Raw genomic sequence first — 14173 nt, forward strand, 5'->3', positions numbered from 1 at the left:
TTGTTGCCTCCATGTTTCTCTCGAGAGATACATGAATTTCTAATTACCACCTAAAAGAAGATACCCCAACAATCGTTATCTTGAAACTTGCGCGTGATAATGCTTGGAAGAAGTTCGGCCAGTGTCAGAAATTTGAAAAGCACAAAGAAGAAGAAAAAAAAGATAAATTTAAGAAATAAATAAATAAAAAGGTAAGTAATAGAGAACGTTTTTTTTTTCTTGCTTCTTATTAAATTATCACAAGATGTACTAAAACATTTGCAATTGGATATCTTGCTTCAGAAAGTCCCTTTTAGTTTATATTCGATTTGTTTTTATGACCGTATGAGTTCAACATGGCCACTGGAGATTTTACAAAGTTTGAGGGAAAGAGATGATACTGAAAAGAAGGATGTGAAATACTTTAGGGCCTTTACACAATTGGCTCAGCAATTGGAAAACCTGAAGCAAAGCTTTGATAGATCCACAACTATTGGTTCTCTTCCCCATTCTTCCGCTAATCATCCGTCCTCTTCTTCTTCTTCTTCTTCTTCCTCCTCCTCTTCTTCGTCATCTTCTGGAAATGGAGCAATAACATCAAATACACCGTCCCCGTCACTTGTCGTCCCTTCCTCGTCTGCAGTTAAATCTAAGAAACAACAGGTTGATGACATTGATCTTCGATTGGTCAAAGCCATGTCGCAGAATCAGCAATTAGCAAATGAAAACTCGGATTTGATAGATAACCTTAATTCTGTTACTTTGAAAAATGAACAGCTTGAACTGACTATCAATGACAGAGATGGTAAGATACGTCGGTTGGAAAAGGGGGTGCTAAAGTTGAAGCAAAAAATTGAGAATTTAGAGATGGAAATTAAAGAAAAGAATAAAACCATTGAATTGGTTAATGACGAATTGTTGACGAGCCAATTGCAGAATAATGTGCTACGTAACCAGCAAGGGAAATAGACCCAACTCCTTTTGAAAGGTGCCAGGAAACCAAACTGAAAATTACAAGAAGAGTAATAAATATGAAGAGAGGTGCATATGTGAATAAAGTCAAATAAAACAAAAATGAGCTAAAGCCTCAACTGTACAACTTTTTTCCTTCAATACTGATATACATATCTATCTATATATATATATATATATATATATATATGTACGAACAAAGAAGCAAATAAACGAACTAGCATGCGAGCATGTAAAACAATTTACACTGAAACACTTGATCAATTATACAAATTGTGCTTGTTCAATCTGCAATTTAAAGTTACTGCCTATTTCAACATGGCATATCCCTGTGCCAATTTCAAATCTCTCGATTAAAAGAATATATTGCCCCGTGCTTGCAAACTTTTGGTCTACATATAATCCATAGAAAGTATCATTGTCAAACGCCTCATTGATTTGTAGCGGCTGCTTCGTTATCGCGTTAAATATAGAGCACCGCATCCCTGGTCGATAATCTGTATGTCGCAGTGGAAAGTTTCCGGTTTGCAGATGCGAGAGTTTAATTGTCGCCACCGTGTTTGCCGTATCTACGGTAATAGGTAGCTTGAGTCTATTTTTGTTGTTCCATGGAACTTTAGTTGATGTTGAGTAAAGTGCCATGGAGTCGGGTACCTTCATTACGGATAGTTCAGCCAGCGAGTTTAAAATCAAAGAATATGCATTGGTGCAAGGTTGATAAGTTGATACTATTAGTCTATAGTACCCTGGCTGCAATTGCACTGAGTACAGTTGGAAAGCCTGATTATAATTTTCATTAATTAGTGATTTTTCCAAATGAAATTGACAAATTCTTTTACCCACGGCAAAGTTGTCTGAGTGAACAAGGTGTATGTTTACCGCGTCATCTCTCTCGGTATATATACAGAGTGTTGCCAGTGTAGGCTCGCTGGCGTATATCTCATACTGTGGGTTATTGAGGAATGTAGATAATGTCCAATTTCCACCACAAGTGTCTGAATTCCATGCACCATGAATCTTGTGTGTAAAATTGTATTGGCTCTGCAGTTTCCTGATTTGCGTATTTGCAAATGATGAGAGACTAAAGTTGCCCAGTTTATTTGACCAAATTGCCATGGTATATATTCCGGGTTTCAATTTTATTAGTTGTAGCCGATTATTTGTTTCTAGTATTTGAACTATAGGGCATTGCGTTGGTGCAAGAACTTTATACTCGGAATCGTATACAGTGATTTTGGTCCAAGGCTGCTGCTGCTGCTGCTCTTGTTGTTGTTGTTGTTGTTGCTGTTGCTGTTCCAAAGGCTGATTATCTTTTGTCAGTGTAGAAAAATGTCTTTCTAATAATATGTGGCACTCGTCCATGGCAGTTATCTGGAATTGTGGGAGGTCTGCTAGATTTATCTTTCTTTCAGAGTAGATAAAATTTTCCACCGTTGGGTCACCCAGACTATATGGTTTCCAGTTGACGTACAAGTATTTAAATTGAGAATAGTCGCTTGTTGTGATGAACCTATTTTTCATGTCTGGGGTAAGCCAGGAGTTCTTTAATGTGATACACTCGTTTCCCTCCTCCAGGTTAAAGCCAATTATCAGATAATCGTGTTCGCTTATCAAGTTTAGTTCCATACTGAGTTTGGTACTCAATTGCGCCGTTCCTACGCCCAACACCAATTTTCCGAGTTTTTTCAAAGACCACAATTTCTTTAATAAAATAGGTAATGAACCTTGTTTGAGTTTGATGATTTCAGGTAGCCATCCACTTAGCATGTATGTGTCATTTGCCATATTTGATCCATCGATTGCGTATCCTTTGGCCATGACTTTTAAGAATGCCTTTTCAATCAAAGCTGGCCAGTACAAACTCTTTGTGCTCGTACTACGATCACTATTAACACCATCACTATTAACACCATCGCTATTACCACTATCACTACTGCTCCTACTCTTACTCTTACTATTACTAATACTCTCTTCATCGATTGATTTTATAATAATATTTCTGTTTGAGAAAGTCAATTTTGGTAATTTGTTGTTTATGTATACTTTTCGTTGAGATCCATTAAAATGCAAAGCTACGGCATATCTCTTAGAGGCACAGTGTGGAGTGATGATCTCCACTAATGGGTAATTTTGATCTGATAGCGATAAAAAGGATGAGACAAAGGAGCAATTTTGCAAAAGGTCCTGATACAATAAGGCTAGCTTTGCTGGGTCTGTTTCCCAGCAACTGTCAGTTAAATCATTGATATTTTTACAAATCGAGTCGTTGGAGATTGGTTCATATGTAGCATCTATCCCGCGTGGTAGTACCAAGGGAAGCTCTTCATATTCAGTGTCATCAGTGTTGATAAATATAGCATTGAGTGAATTTAAACTTGAGTCAAATTGTAAGATTGGGTAGCAGGTTTCGTTTGAGTGTGCTAGCTTTGAAGAAAGCCATGTTAACTTTTGAGATGTAGTTAGTGGAGCCAGATTTTTCGACACCACGTTATCGTACAAATGTAGCAAATATTTCGAGATATACTTTTCAATTTGCGGATTTTGTACGAGATTGTGTTTACTCCACAAGTTCAAAAGCTTGATGCTGTGCAAGATTTCAGCTTTGGCTTGTTCGAAATTGTCAATCGCCAAATAGACATGACATTTCTCAATGTGGAGAAGGAGTTGCGGTAGAGACATGGATCAATGGGACAACGGAGATTATTTCATTTTTTGGGAATAGAAAAACAAAAGTTGGAGACAAATTAGCAAAAAAGAAAATAAAAAAAGGAAGTGTAAAAAAAAAAAAGGAAAAGAGAGTGAAGTAAGGGCACTGCCCAGTGGAGGCAGTTGAGTTTCGTTGTTATTATTGCTGCTTCTATCTTTGTCTCTTTCTCTATATAAATTTGTGTTTTTTTTTTCTCTGACATTTAAAATTAACTAAAAATAAAGATTAAAAATTAAATTAAAATAAAAATAAAAATGAAAATGAAAATGAAAAATTAATCTTGCAAAACTGTTGTTCGGAGTATTCATTCTATGCTGTTGGGGAAGGTGGATCCTGCAGCAATCTATTCGCTCGAAAGGAAGAAGAAAAAATAATAGTGTCTTTATATGGAATTTTAGAAATTAGTATCACCGTCCAACAAATTTTTCGGATTTGTGGCAATTAATCATTGTGTGTCTTCAACAACTAGTGCCATGAAAAGTTGAATTGAAATAATGAAGAAAGATTGAATCGAGAGATACCTAAAACATTCAAAGAAGTTAGTGTATGAGATTTCGGTGGCTTTGACACAAACGCAATTTACTTCTTCCCCACATAATCACTCACTTACAATACACAATTTAATACACACGCTCATTTCATAAACTCTCTTCCCCCACTAGCTTCTTCTATCCCCCCCCCCCCCCACTCTACAAGATCCATCTATTTTCTAATCTTCTACAACAAGTAGTCTATTGTCTTATCTCTACTCCTTATTGTTCGTTGAAGTCCGACAACAGCATTAGCAGCATCAGCAGCAGCATCAGCAGCTCTCTAATAACTTGTGCTCTAAACACAGCACTATTACCCCCACAAGAACCTTTCCCTTCCCCACCCCAGTGCAATTAAGTTTGAAATGCAAAAGATGTTAAGGGCGAAGGGAAGTGGAACATTCCCCTTTGGGCATGCTTTAAGCATCCTTTTTTCCGATTTGTGGGGAGGAGAAGGGAGGGGGCAGGCGGGCGTTCAAATAGTATAGAGAGTGTCTAATGTCTATCTAAAGGCTGTTTAGAAACTTAGTGGAAAGATTTTGACGAAATTAGCAAAGATGCCGAAACTTGACCTTGTACATATCCACTTTTCTATTATGCTATTCTCTACCGAAACCCAAACCGAAACTCAACCTCAAACCCAGATTCAAACTAAACTAAATCAATCCAAACCCATCTTAGCCCAAGCTTACTAAAAAATTCCCCCCCCCCCCCCAACAACAACAACAACACAAAAGCAAAAAAGGCAGAAAGACTACACTACGTACGCAATCTAGCTTTAAGCAAGATTGATCTTTAAAGCCTATCTTGATATTTGTCAACATCTCTCTCAATGAAATTCCAAATGGGAAAATAAGAAATATGGAAAAATAAAATAAATCAAATAATGAGAGGGAACTTTTGTTGAGTTCAAAAAAAAACACGGATTGTGGGGTGGACAATAAAGAAGTGGGGAGGCAGTGGAACAATAGCCAATACAAAAGAGAGAAAAATAAAATAAAAGACAAAAAAGAAAGATTAAAGGTAAAAGCTCAGAAAAACTATTGTTAACAATATTGACAATAACAATGTTGATACCAAAGAATAGAGCGTTACAACTATAATACAGACATTTCTTGATGGATGTGAAATTCGCCCATTGGCCACAATAGTAATGCTTGTTGTAATAATAGGGGGCCAAGGACAATCTCAAAAGAGAAATAAATGAAATAAATTAATTAAATAAAAACCAAAACTAAAACTAAATTTAAACGGATCCTTCTTTCTTTGCTAAACCTTGTTCTTCTTCTTCTTGACAGGAATTATTATTGTACTTTTGTTCTTTAATCTCTCTCTCTCCTTTTTCTTTGTTCGTTACTTTGCGTTTGTTAGATTGTTAGATTGTTAAATCGTTAGTTTCATTGTTTTTGTTCTCTATTAATTTTATTTTACTTTTAATGTATTTATTTATTTGAGTACTGAGGCATAGATAACAAAGTCATGTGATTCTAATCACATGTGTACTTAAAAATAAATAAAGGAAAAAAAAAAAGAAACCTAGAGGTAGAGAGATAAGTAAAAAAAAATTAGTAAAAGTGGCCAAGAGGCCGCCAAGATTTGGAAGCTGTAGAACATATTGCAAGTTACAAAAGTTTTTTCGTTTTTCCCAAAAGATAATGTATTGGATCGGAGCTATGCTTACCGTATTTTTCAATTCCTTCTGTTGCCTTATTGAAAAAAATAAAAAAAAAGAAGTAGAGGAAAAATAAAGGAAAACAAATAGAATTATGATATGGTTCGGAGTATACCATTCCTACTCTTCCTCCCCCTTAATTTGTATGTATTATGTGTGCTGGTATCAATTGACGCGGATAAGGGTGAAGGGTATTTCAGTAAAGAACAAAAAACCAAAACCAAAGAAACGAAAAAACATCCGATAAAATTTCACTCAGTGACTTTCTCTTGTCACTCAAACGGCGATCTTACACAAAAGCAGTCATCTTCTATTCCGCCCTACACTTGCCATTCGGTGCCATTCATCTCTCCACAAATATTCAAATTCCATCAATGGCATCATTTTCAGCAATTGGCACTCAATTGTTGAAAAGGACACGGAGTTTGTTGTTTGTATTATAACGGAAAAGAGAAAACAATTACAAGGACAATAAAAGAAAAAAAAAAGAATAGAATTAGTTTTTTCATCACATCGTCATCAATATTATTCTTATGATCATGTTCATGTTCATGCTCCCTTTTCTATTGTCACTTCAACTCTTACACCACGCTCATGTCGACATGTGCTCTCCTTCCTTCAAATAGCTAGGCCATAAAAAGTAATGTCCGATTAAGCATTGCATGATCACGCTTGGCCCTGCACAGCTCTTTCTTTTTTTTCAATTTCAACACTAATCTATTATTCTTAATTGAATTGCCCAACTCGCAAATACAAGAAACGCATGAGAGAGCCCCCCCCCCTCTCACATCCTCCCTCTCCTTTTTCTATATTTTTTTTTTGTCCACGCCTACTCTCTTTTGTTTACACCCGCAACAACAATTGTGCATTTGCAGATAAACATTCCCAAATGCGGATTGCTCCAAGCCAGTGTTTGTTCGGAATTGTTTTGGATCTCACCTCACCCATAATCAATACTTTTTGTGTCAAGTACTTGAGTTAAGAACTTGTGCTTCATATTTGTACTTCATATTTGTGTACAAGTAATTTTCGTGCTTCATTATACTCCAAGGGAGAGTGGGGACTAACCCACAAATACCTCCCAACACAATTTACATATGGCCAAATTTTGAAACTACACCCACGTCTTGCTACTAATGCATTGAGCACCTCCCCCTTTTCTTCCAGCTCCACTCCTCTCCGATCCATTACATTGAATTAAAAGTTATTATAAAAGTAAAAAAAAAAAAAGACACCTCAGGACTCAATTATAAAAGGGCATGGAAATCTCCACTGAATCTACAATTTTTTTTATCCTTCTTCATTATCATCACAACAATAAGAAAACAAAATCTTCTTAACTACACCATTACTACTTCTGAAAACTTATAAATACACATTTGTTTCCCCCCCCCCCCCCAATTTATAAAGCTTCATTCTACGAATCATTCATCTATTAAATATACACATTTGAAAAAAAAAACAAGAATTCAAACCAATCATGTCTCCATCAATCCCAAAAACTCAAAAGGCTGTCGTTTTTGAAACCAACGGTGGTCCATTGGAATACAAGGACATTGATGTGCCAACCCCAAAGCCAAATGAATTGTTGATCAATGTCAAGTACTCTGGTGTCTGTCACACTGACTTGCACGCTTGGAAGGGTGACTGGCCATTGGACACTAAATTGCCATTGGTTGGTGGTCACGAAGGTGCTGGTGTTGTTGTTGGTATGGGTTCTAATGTTACAGGCTGGGAAATTGGTGACTATGCTGGTATCAAGTGGCTTAACGGTTCATGTATGAATTGTGAATACTGTCAAAAGGGTGCTGAGCCAAACTGTGCTAAGGCTGACTTGTCTGGATACTTGCACGATGGTTCATTCCAACAATATGCCACTGCAGATGCTATCCAAGCCGCCAAGATCCCCAAGTCTGCTGACTTGGCCAAAGCTGCCCCAATCTTGTGTGCTGGTGTTACCGTTTACAAGGCTTTGAAGACTGCTGATTTGCAAGCTGGTGAATGGGTCTGTATCTCTGGTGCTGGTGGTGGTTTGGGTTCATTGGCTGTCCAATACGCCAAGGCAATGGGTTACAGAGTCATTGGTATTGATGGTGGTGCTGACAAGGGTGAATTTGTCAAGAAGTTGGGTGCTGAGGCCTTTATTGACTTCACCAAGGAGAAGGATATCGTTAAAGCTGTTCAAGACGCTACCGATGGTGGCCCACACGGTGCAATTAACGTTTCCGTTTCTCCAGCTGCTATTGACCAATCTGTGCAATACCTTAGACCATTGGGTGTCAGTGTTCTTGTTGGTTTGCCAGCAGGCGCAAAGGTTAGTGCCAGTGTCTTTGACTCGGTCGTTAAGTCCATCCAAATTAGAGCATCATATGTCGGTAACAGAAGAGACACTACCGAGGCATTGGACTTCTTTGCTAGAGGCCTTGTCGACTGTCCAATCAAGATTGTGGGTCTTAGTGAGTTGCCAGAAGTTTTCAAGTTGATGGAGGAAGGTAAGATCTTGGGTAGAATGGTTCTTGACACCTCCAAGTAAGCTCGTATAACGACTTTAGTTTATGACAAGATATCTTTACAATATAGATGACGATGATGACGATGACGATGATGACGATGACGATGACGATTATAATACGATGTGAAAAATACAAGTTTATGTGCACGTGATGTAGAAAACTTTTTTTTTCTTTCTCAAAACTCTATTTTCTATGTGAACACTATAATCGAGCTCGGGCCGATCTTTACTAAATACTGGTCTAGACCTTTTGTTCAAATTTTTCCTTCTGTCCTTTTTTTTCTTTCTATCTGTCGCATAGCACTGTCACAAGTAACAAGTGTACGACTGCTGAGCATCGGTTTGAGCTGGTAGCTCACCGATACCAGCGGTTTGAGTTCGTGACTTGATAGGCTATATTCCAACTAAGTGTAATTGTCAATGATCGCACCTATAAAGGTCTCAATGCTCATAAGTTAAGAGAGTAAATTGTCTCATACAAAGTCACTAGTAAGGAGAATCGTGAGAGTATACACTCTGCACGTTCACCTAGTGATTTGTGTTCAATGTAGTTGACCGTATAAAATCTATATTTTACCGATATTTCTATATAATAGTGATAAGTTAATTTTACCACTTCTCGTTCCTATTTATATAAACTCATCTTGTTTGAAGTTTCAAGTTTCCTATGTCGTGCAATATTCTCCAAATATTCACTTAGCGGAAACGAGGGCACAGAGCGTCCAATGTGTGTCGCACTGTGACACTATCCTTTTTTTATTTTTATTTTTATTTTTCTTTTGCTTTGGCTCTTAACTCAGTGTGAGGCGCGATAAACAAGCCAGGTGACGCACGACTTTTTAGACATTATAAAGAAGAACTTTATCAGTACAGCAAAAAAGAGAGAGAGAGAGAGAGAGAGAGAGAGAGAAAGAGAGGAGTGGGTGAGAGTGGCTAGTAAGGAAACATCTAAAGGAACGACTATATCATCTTTTTTCTTTTCTGTCTCTGGTTTACAAGAATATAAACTCAACAGTTCATTCTAATTTTTCATAGTCCATTATTTTTTTTTTTCTTCCTTCTGTTCCCTCATAATATCCATAATGGGCGCTTCTTCGAGTATACTCAATGACTTTAAGGAGGATACAAATTTCAGCATCGAAGAAATCGATCGATTGCGCAAAAGATTTATGAAGCTAGATAAGGACGGGTCAGGTGAAATAGACAAGAATGAGTTTTTATCGATCCCTGGTATTTCCTCAAACCCGCTTGCTGCAAGGCTAATGGATGTATTTGACAAAGACGGCGATGGCCAAATTGATTTCCAAGAATTCATCACCGGACTCAGTGCATTTAGTGGTAAATCTTCAGCGTTGGAGAAATTGCGGTTCGCATTTAATATCTACGATATCGACCGTGATGGATATATAGGTAATGGAGAGTTATTCATAGTGATGAAGATGATGGTGGGGAAAAACTTGCAGGATGAAGAATTGCAGCAAATTGTGGACAAAACAATGATGGAGGCAGATAAAGATGGGGACGGGAAATTGAACTTTGAAGAGTTTAAACAGGCAGTGGATAGCAATTCTATTGCCAATACATTAACCTTGAATATGTTCTAGAGTAATTAAAATGGAGAATGGACGAAAAAAAAACAAAAAAGAAATTGTGTATTCTGGTTTGGTGCTACAAAACAATACTGCGTCCTACTTTGAATACTACTAGAAATTCCAACCTCAAATACAAACTATACTCAAAATCATTATATGAAGGAGAGAGAGAGAAAACAATAGAAAAGTAAGAGTGAGTAAAGACATATATCGAACGAAACCAAAGCTATTCGGGTGTTTGGTCCAAAAGCTCTTGTAAGCGCATTTCCATATCACGTATATCTGAAAAGTAGTAAGAAAAAATATACATATATATATATATACAAAAATTAAAAAAAAAAAATTAAATAGTCTCAAAATATGTACTTTGTTTTTCAATTTATAGTAATATACAAAACCAACTCATTTCGTATGCAAAACTTTAGTGAAAAGCTTGGTCGTCTCTTAGAGTGGATCAATCTCTCTACGGATGAGCAAAAATTACCACTGCAATGCTATATCTCCCCGAAGATCACCGTGAAGGATGTTAAGGGCTCAGGAAGAGGTATTTACGCAACAGCTAGCATCTCACCGCACGAAAAGATAATCAATATTGGTCACCCCTTCTTACTCAATTTCACTACTGTCTTGAACCACATTGCCAAGCATAACAAGATGGAAATTGATCGACACGTTACAGTCCCATTTGAAACTAAGGAAGATGAGTTTACTGAAATTTACAAATGTTTCAAAAAGGAAGAGTTGCTTCGGCTATCCTCTTTTCAATTATTATCAATGTACTTGACTTTGGAAAGAAAGCGCGGAGAAAACTCATACTGGAAAGCATTTATCGATATGCTTCCGACAATGGAGGATTTCCAATTGATGCCAATTACCTATGGTGGTGGTGGTGGTGGTGGTTGTGGTGGTAGTAATAGTACTTCAGAAAATGGTGCAGTTCACGAAAATGAAAATGGTAATAATTTTAATGCTGATGATAATCAAATACAATTAAAACAACAATTACCTGCAACGGCTTATGCACTAAACGAAAAAGTCGAGCAACGATTCAACCATGATTACAAAGTGATCACGCAATTACTTTTAGCGAAAAATATCTCGGATGTTTCCACTATCTTGCCACGAGATGATGTGCTTCTTTCCTGGCTTTGTATAAACTCGCGTTGTCTCTACATGGACCTTCCTACAAGTCACGACACACTGGATAACTTCACAATGGCACCGTACATTGATTTTATCAATCATTCTTGTGATGATCATTGCACATTAAAAATAGATGCCAAAGGCTTTCAAATCACCACAACTACTGCATACAAACCAGGCGACCAATTATACCTAAGTTATGGTCCGCACTCAAATGAATTTCTTCTATGTGAATACGGGTTCGTTGTTACGCTGCCTGAAGAGGAAAATCGATGGAATGATCTAGATATCTCATCATACTTACTTCCCATGTTCAATGCAAATCAAATTGATTGTTTGAAAGAAAACGATTTTTATGACAATTACACTTTGAATAAAGACGGGCCCTCATTCCGTACAGAAGTTGCACTTGCTATTTTACAAGAACAAAACCCGCATGATTCACGAAGATTTCGCGCATTCCTTAATGGTATATTGGACAACACAGTATATTTGCGAAAATCCAATACCATGTTGAGTAAGATCTTGACAAAAATTATGCAAGAAGCTGAACAACACCAATTTGTTTTAGAGAATGTAAAAATAGGCGCAGATGAGGTGCAAAGGTTACGATTGCATGTTGTAATGTCTTTGTACAAGGACAGGCTAGCACTTGCCAGTCGCATACTCAAAGACCTTAAATAAAACTATTACCATTATAATTCTTATCAATGTTGTAATCACCACAAGGGCGTCTATAATCATCTCAAAAACATCTATATTATGTGATTGATTATACATCTAGTATAGATTCTGCTGTGGCCTTGTCAATTCCGCGATCAATACTTAACTTGGACTTGATCATCGAGGTAATCATTGTATTTGTAAATGTAGGTATATTATGTTTCCTTCCAAGGTACGCAATATATCCATTCATATTCTCTATTTCAGTCTGGCGTAAATGAGTCACATCTTCTCTCATACTAGAGCTATTCGCCGAAGTCAATCGACACACAGAAATAACACTATCGAGTAATCTCTTTTCATCAAGAAAAGATCGTGCCGTAGAAATATCTTGCAACACTGGAAACTCAGCAAAGAATAATCTCACGCACTCAGTGATTATGGATTTCCAAATATTTGTAATTTCATTGCCATATAACAAAGAACCATTATTAACATCAAATAAGGCAGATGTTGGATTGATACAACAATTCACCACCAATTTCTCCATCTGTAAAAGGAGAAATTCATTATAGGGCACAAATTTGGCATTCAAGCTTTCTGTTTCAAGTAATAGTTGAATCAACAATGGCAATCGTACTGTTTCATGTGTTGCTTCGGCTACTTGTTGAAAATCTGGTTCGGACTTATCTGCTGCTTTAATTGGATTCTGCTCGCTACTAATCTGTAATATTCCATTTGAAGCATGATTTACTACCCCTTGAGCATCCTTAAAAACACCATGCGTTGTAATTGCTTGATAGAAGGTGGGTCTGCTATCAGCAGAATTGCTACTGCTCCAAAACTTATTGATCAAGTTTCGTGGCATTCCCATGCCGTTTTGTAAAATGAGGATATTTGATGAGGCATTTAGTCGATGCACATATGGCTTCAAAGCAGCTTCAGTTTGGAAAGTCTTTGTCGTGATGATGAGATTCTCTATAAAATCATTATCTGGTGCTAATGTAGACTCGTTTGCCGCATCACATTCTACGGTCAGTTTTGGTTGAGATGAAGAGTCAAATAGTCGTCTTAGTGTAATTTGGTTGTAATCTTGTATGGATCGGTAGGGACGTAAAAGAAATGTTGGGCTTACGGTTTTGGGAAAATGCTGTTTCAAGTCATGGGCTATCAAAGAGCCCACTGACCCAGCACCCAAGATAAATACCTTAAGCGGCTCACCAAGACTTTGTACCGGAGACATCAATGAGAATTGGAAATTTGGTTGGTTGTGAGGAGAAACGAAAAAGAACTAAGCGAAATAATCCTGTTAAAAAAAAAAAAAAAAAAAAAAAAAAGAGAATAGGAAAAAGTTTTGTATTTGGTGCAGTTTATAGACATGAAAAAGATCAATTGCGCGCGCCTGCATCCACTACGAGACAAGAAAGTGTCCCTTGGGTGTCATATCGCGCAATTTACCAAAAGTAAAAATTGAAACTAAGCGCTAGCGATAACTTAAAGAATTTAAAGAACTTGAACAACATAAGCTAGCAAGAATAGTATTACAAGTTATCAAATAGAACCTCAAAATATAAATAGATAAAGTATCATGTTGATTGTAGGTCTCACTGGTGGTATAGCGTGTGGTAAGTCTACAGTTTCAAAAGAGCTACAAACAAACTACAAATTGACTGTTGTTGATGCCGATTTGATTGCACGAGAAGTGGTTTACCCCGGTAAACCGGCTTACAACAAAATCATTGAATACTTTAAAGATGTCCCAAATTTAGTTGACGCAAATGATAAAAGCCTCAACAGAGCAGCATTGGGCCAAGCTGTTTTCAACGACAAGAGCAAGCTAAAGAAACTAAATTCAATAGTCCACCCCGCAGTCAAATGGGAGATTGCAAAGCAGATTCTATGGGCATATTTACATCTAAAAAGCATTGTAGTGTTGGATGTGCCACTTTTGTTTGAATCTCAATTGTATTTAGTTTGTGGGCTTGTGATTACAGTTTCTGCGCCATTGGAATTGCAAACAAAGCGCTTACTTTTGAGAAACCCGGAGTTGACAGCAGAAGATGCTGAAAAAAGAATTAAAAGTCAAATGTCAAACTTGGAAAGAAATTATAGAAGTGATATTGTTATCGAAAACTCGGGAACTGTTGAAGATCTTCATGATGAGCTAGAACATGTGGTGCAAAAAATCAAACCAGCTAAAATATGGACATTGCTTGACTTGATTCCGCCTTTTGGTATCGCTTCTGCCGCTTTCACATTTTTTATACGAAGAATGGTGGAAAATTATAGAGGCAAAAAGCCAAAGACCGAATAGCATGGTTCGTTTCTTGATTTTTCTTCTTTTGTTTGTTTGTTTGTTTGTTTGTTTTCTTTCTATTTTTTTTTTGCTTTACTCTACTTTAG

General features: G+C 37.0%; 7 protein-coding genes across 7 annotated transcripts; 5 read left to right on the forward strand and 2 right to left on the reverse strand. All coding sequences in view use genetic code 12, as the record gives it.

Moving 5' to 3' along the window:
* Positions 1 to 324: 324 nt before the first annotated feature.
* On the forward strand, positions 325 to 948 carry ATG16 (autophagy protein 16, interacts with Atg12p-Atg5p; the record flags this gene model as incomplete). Its single annotated transcript, XM_001524921.1, has 1 exon — positions 325 to 948. One exon carries the CDS (start codon positions 325 to 327, stop codon positions 946 to 948), a length of 624 nt encoding a protein of 207 aa, XP_001524971.2.
* Positions 949 to 1215: 267 nt separating this feature from the next.
* Positions 1216 to 3630, reverse strand: RIM13 (cysteine protease; the record flags this gene model as incomplete). Its single annotated transcript, XM_001524922.2, has 1 exon — positions 1216 to 3630. The coding sequence occupies one exon, from the start codon at positions 3628 to 3630 to the stop codon at positions 1216 to 1218; it is 2415 nt and encodes an 804-aa protein (XP_001524972.2).
* Positions 3631 to 7340: 3710 nt separating this feature from the next.
* Positions 7341 to 8393, forward strand: ADH1_2 (Alcohol dehydrogenase; the record flags this gene model as incomplete). The annotated part of the gene is made up of 1 exon (XM_001524924.1): positions 7341 to 8393. One exon carries the CDS (start codon positions 7341 to 7343, stop codon positions 8391 to 8393), a length of 1053 nt encoding a protein of 350 aa, XP_001524974.1.
* A 1061-nt stretch (positions 8394 to 9454) lies between these two features.
* CNB1 (Calcineurin subunit B) lies at positions 9455 to 9976 on the forward strand (the record flags this gene model as incomplete). Its single annotated transcript, XM_001524925.1, has 1 exon — positions 9455 to 9976. One exon carries the CDS (start codon positions 9455 to 9457, stop codon positions 9974 to 9976), a length of 522 nt encoding a protein of 173 aa, XP_001524975.1.
* Positions 9977 to 10375: 399 nt separating this feature from the next.
* PVL30_004828 (uncharacterized protein) lies at positions 10376 to 11791 on the forward strand (the record flags this gene model as incomplete). The annotated part of the gene is made up of 1 exon (XM_001524926.2): positions 10376 to 11791. The coding sequence occupies one exon, from the start codon at positions 10376 to 10378 to the stop codon at positions 11789 to 11791; it is 1416 nt and encodes a 471-aa protein (XP_001524976.2).
* Positions 11792 to 11879: 88 nt separating this feature from the next.
* PAN5 (2-dehydropantoate 2-reductase (Ketopantoate reductase) (KPA reductase) (KPR)) lies at positions 11880 to 13013 on the reverse strand (the record flags this gene model as incomplete). Its single annotated transcript, XM_001524927.2, has 1 exon — positions 11880 to 13013. One exon carries the CDS (start codon positions 13011 to 13013, stop codon positions 11880 to 11882), a length of 1134 nt encoding a protein of 377 aa, XP_001524977.2.
* Positions 13014 to 13358: 345 nt separating this feature from the next.
* CAB5 (Dephospho-CoA kinase cab5) lies at positions 13359 to 14084 on the forward strand (the record flags this gene model as incomplete). Its single annotated transcript, XM_001524928.1, has 1 exon — positions 13359 to 14084. The coding sequence occupies one exon, from the start codon at positions 13359 to 13361 to the stop codon at positions 14082 to 14084; it is 726 nt and encodes a 241-aa protein (XP_001524978.1).
* Positions 14085 to 14173: the final 89 nt, after the last annotated feature.

Source organism: Lodderomyces elongisporus, chromosome 6, assembly GCF_030384665.1.
Source record: "Lodderomyces elongisporus chromosome 6, complete sequence".
NCBI classification, from domain to species: Eukaryota; Fungi; Ascomycota; class Pichiomycetes; order Serinales; family Debaryomycetaceae; genus Lodderomyces; species Lodderomyces elongisporus.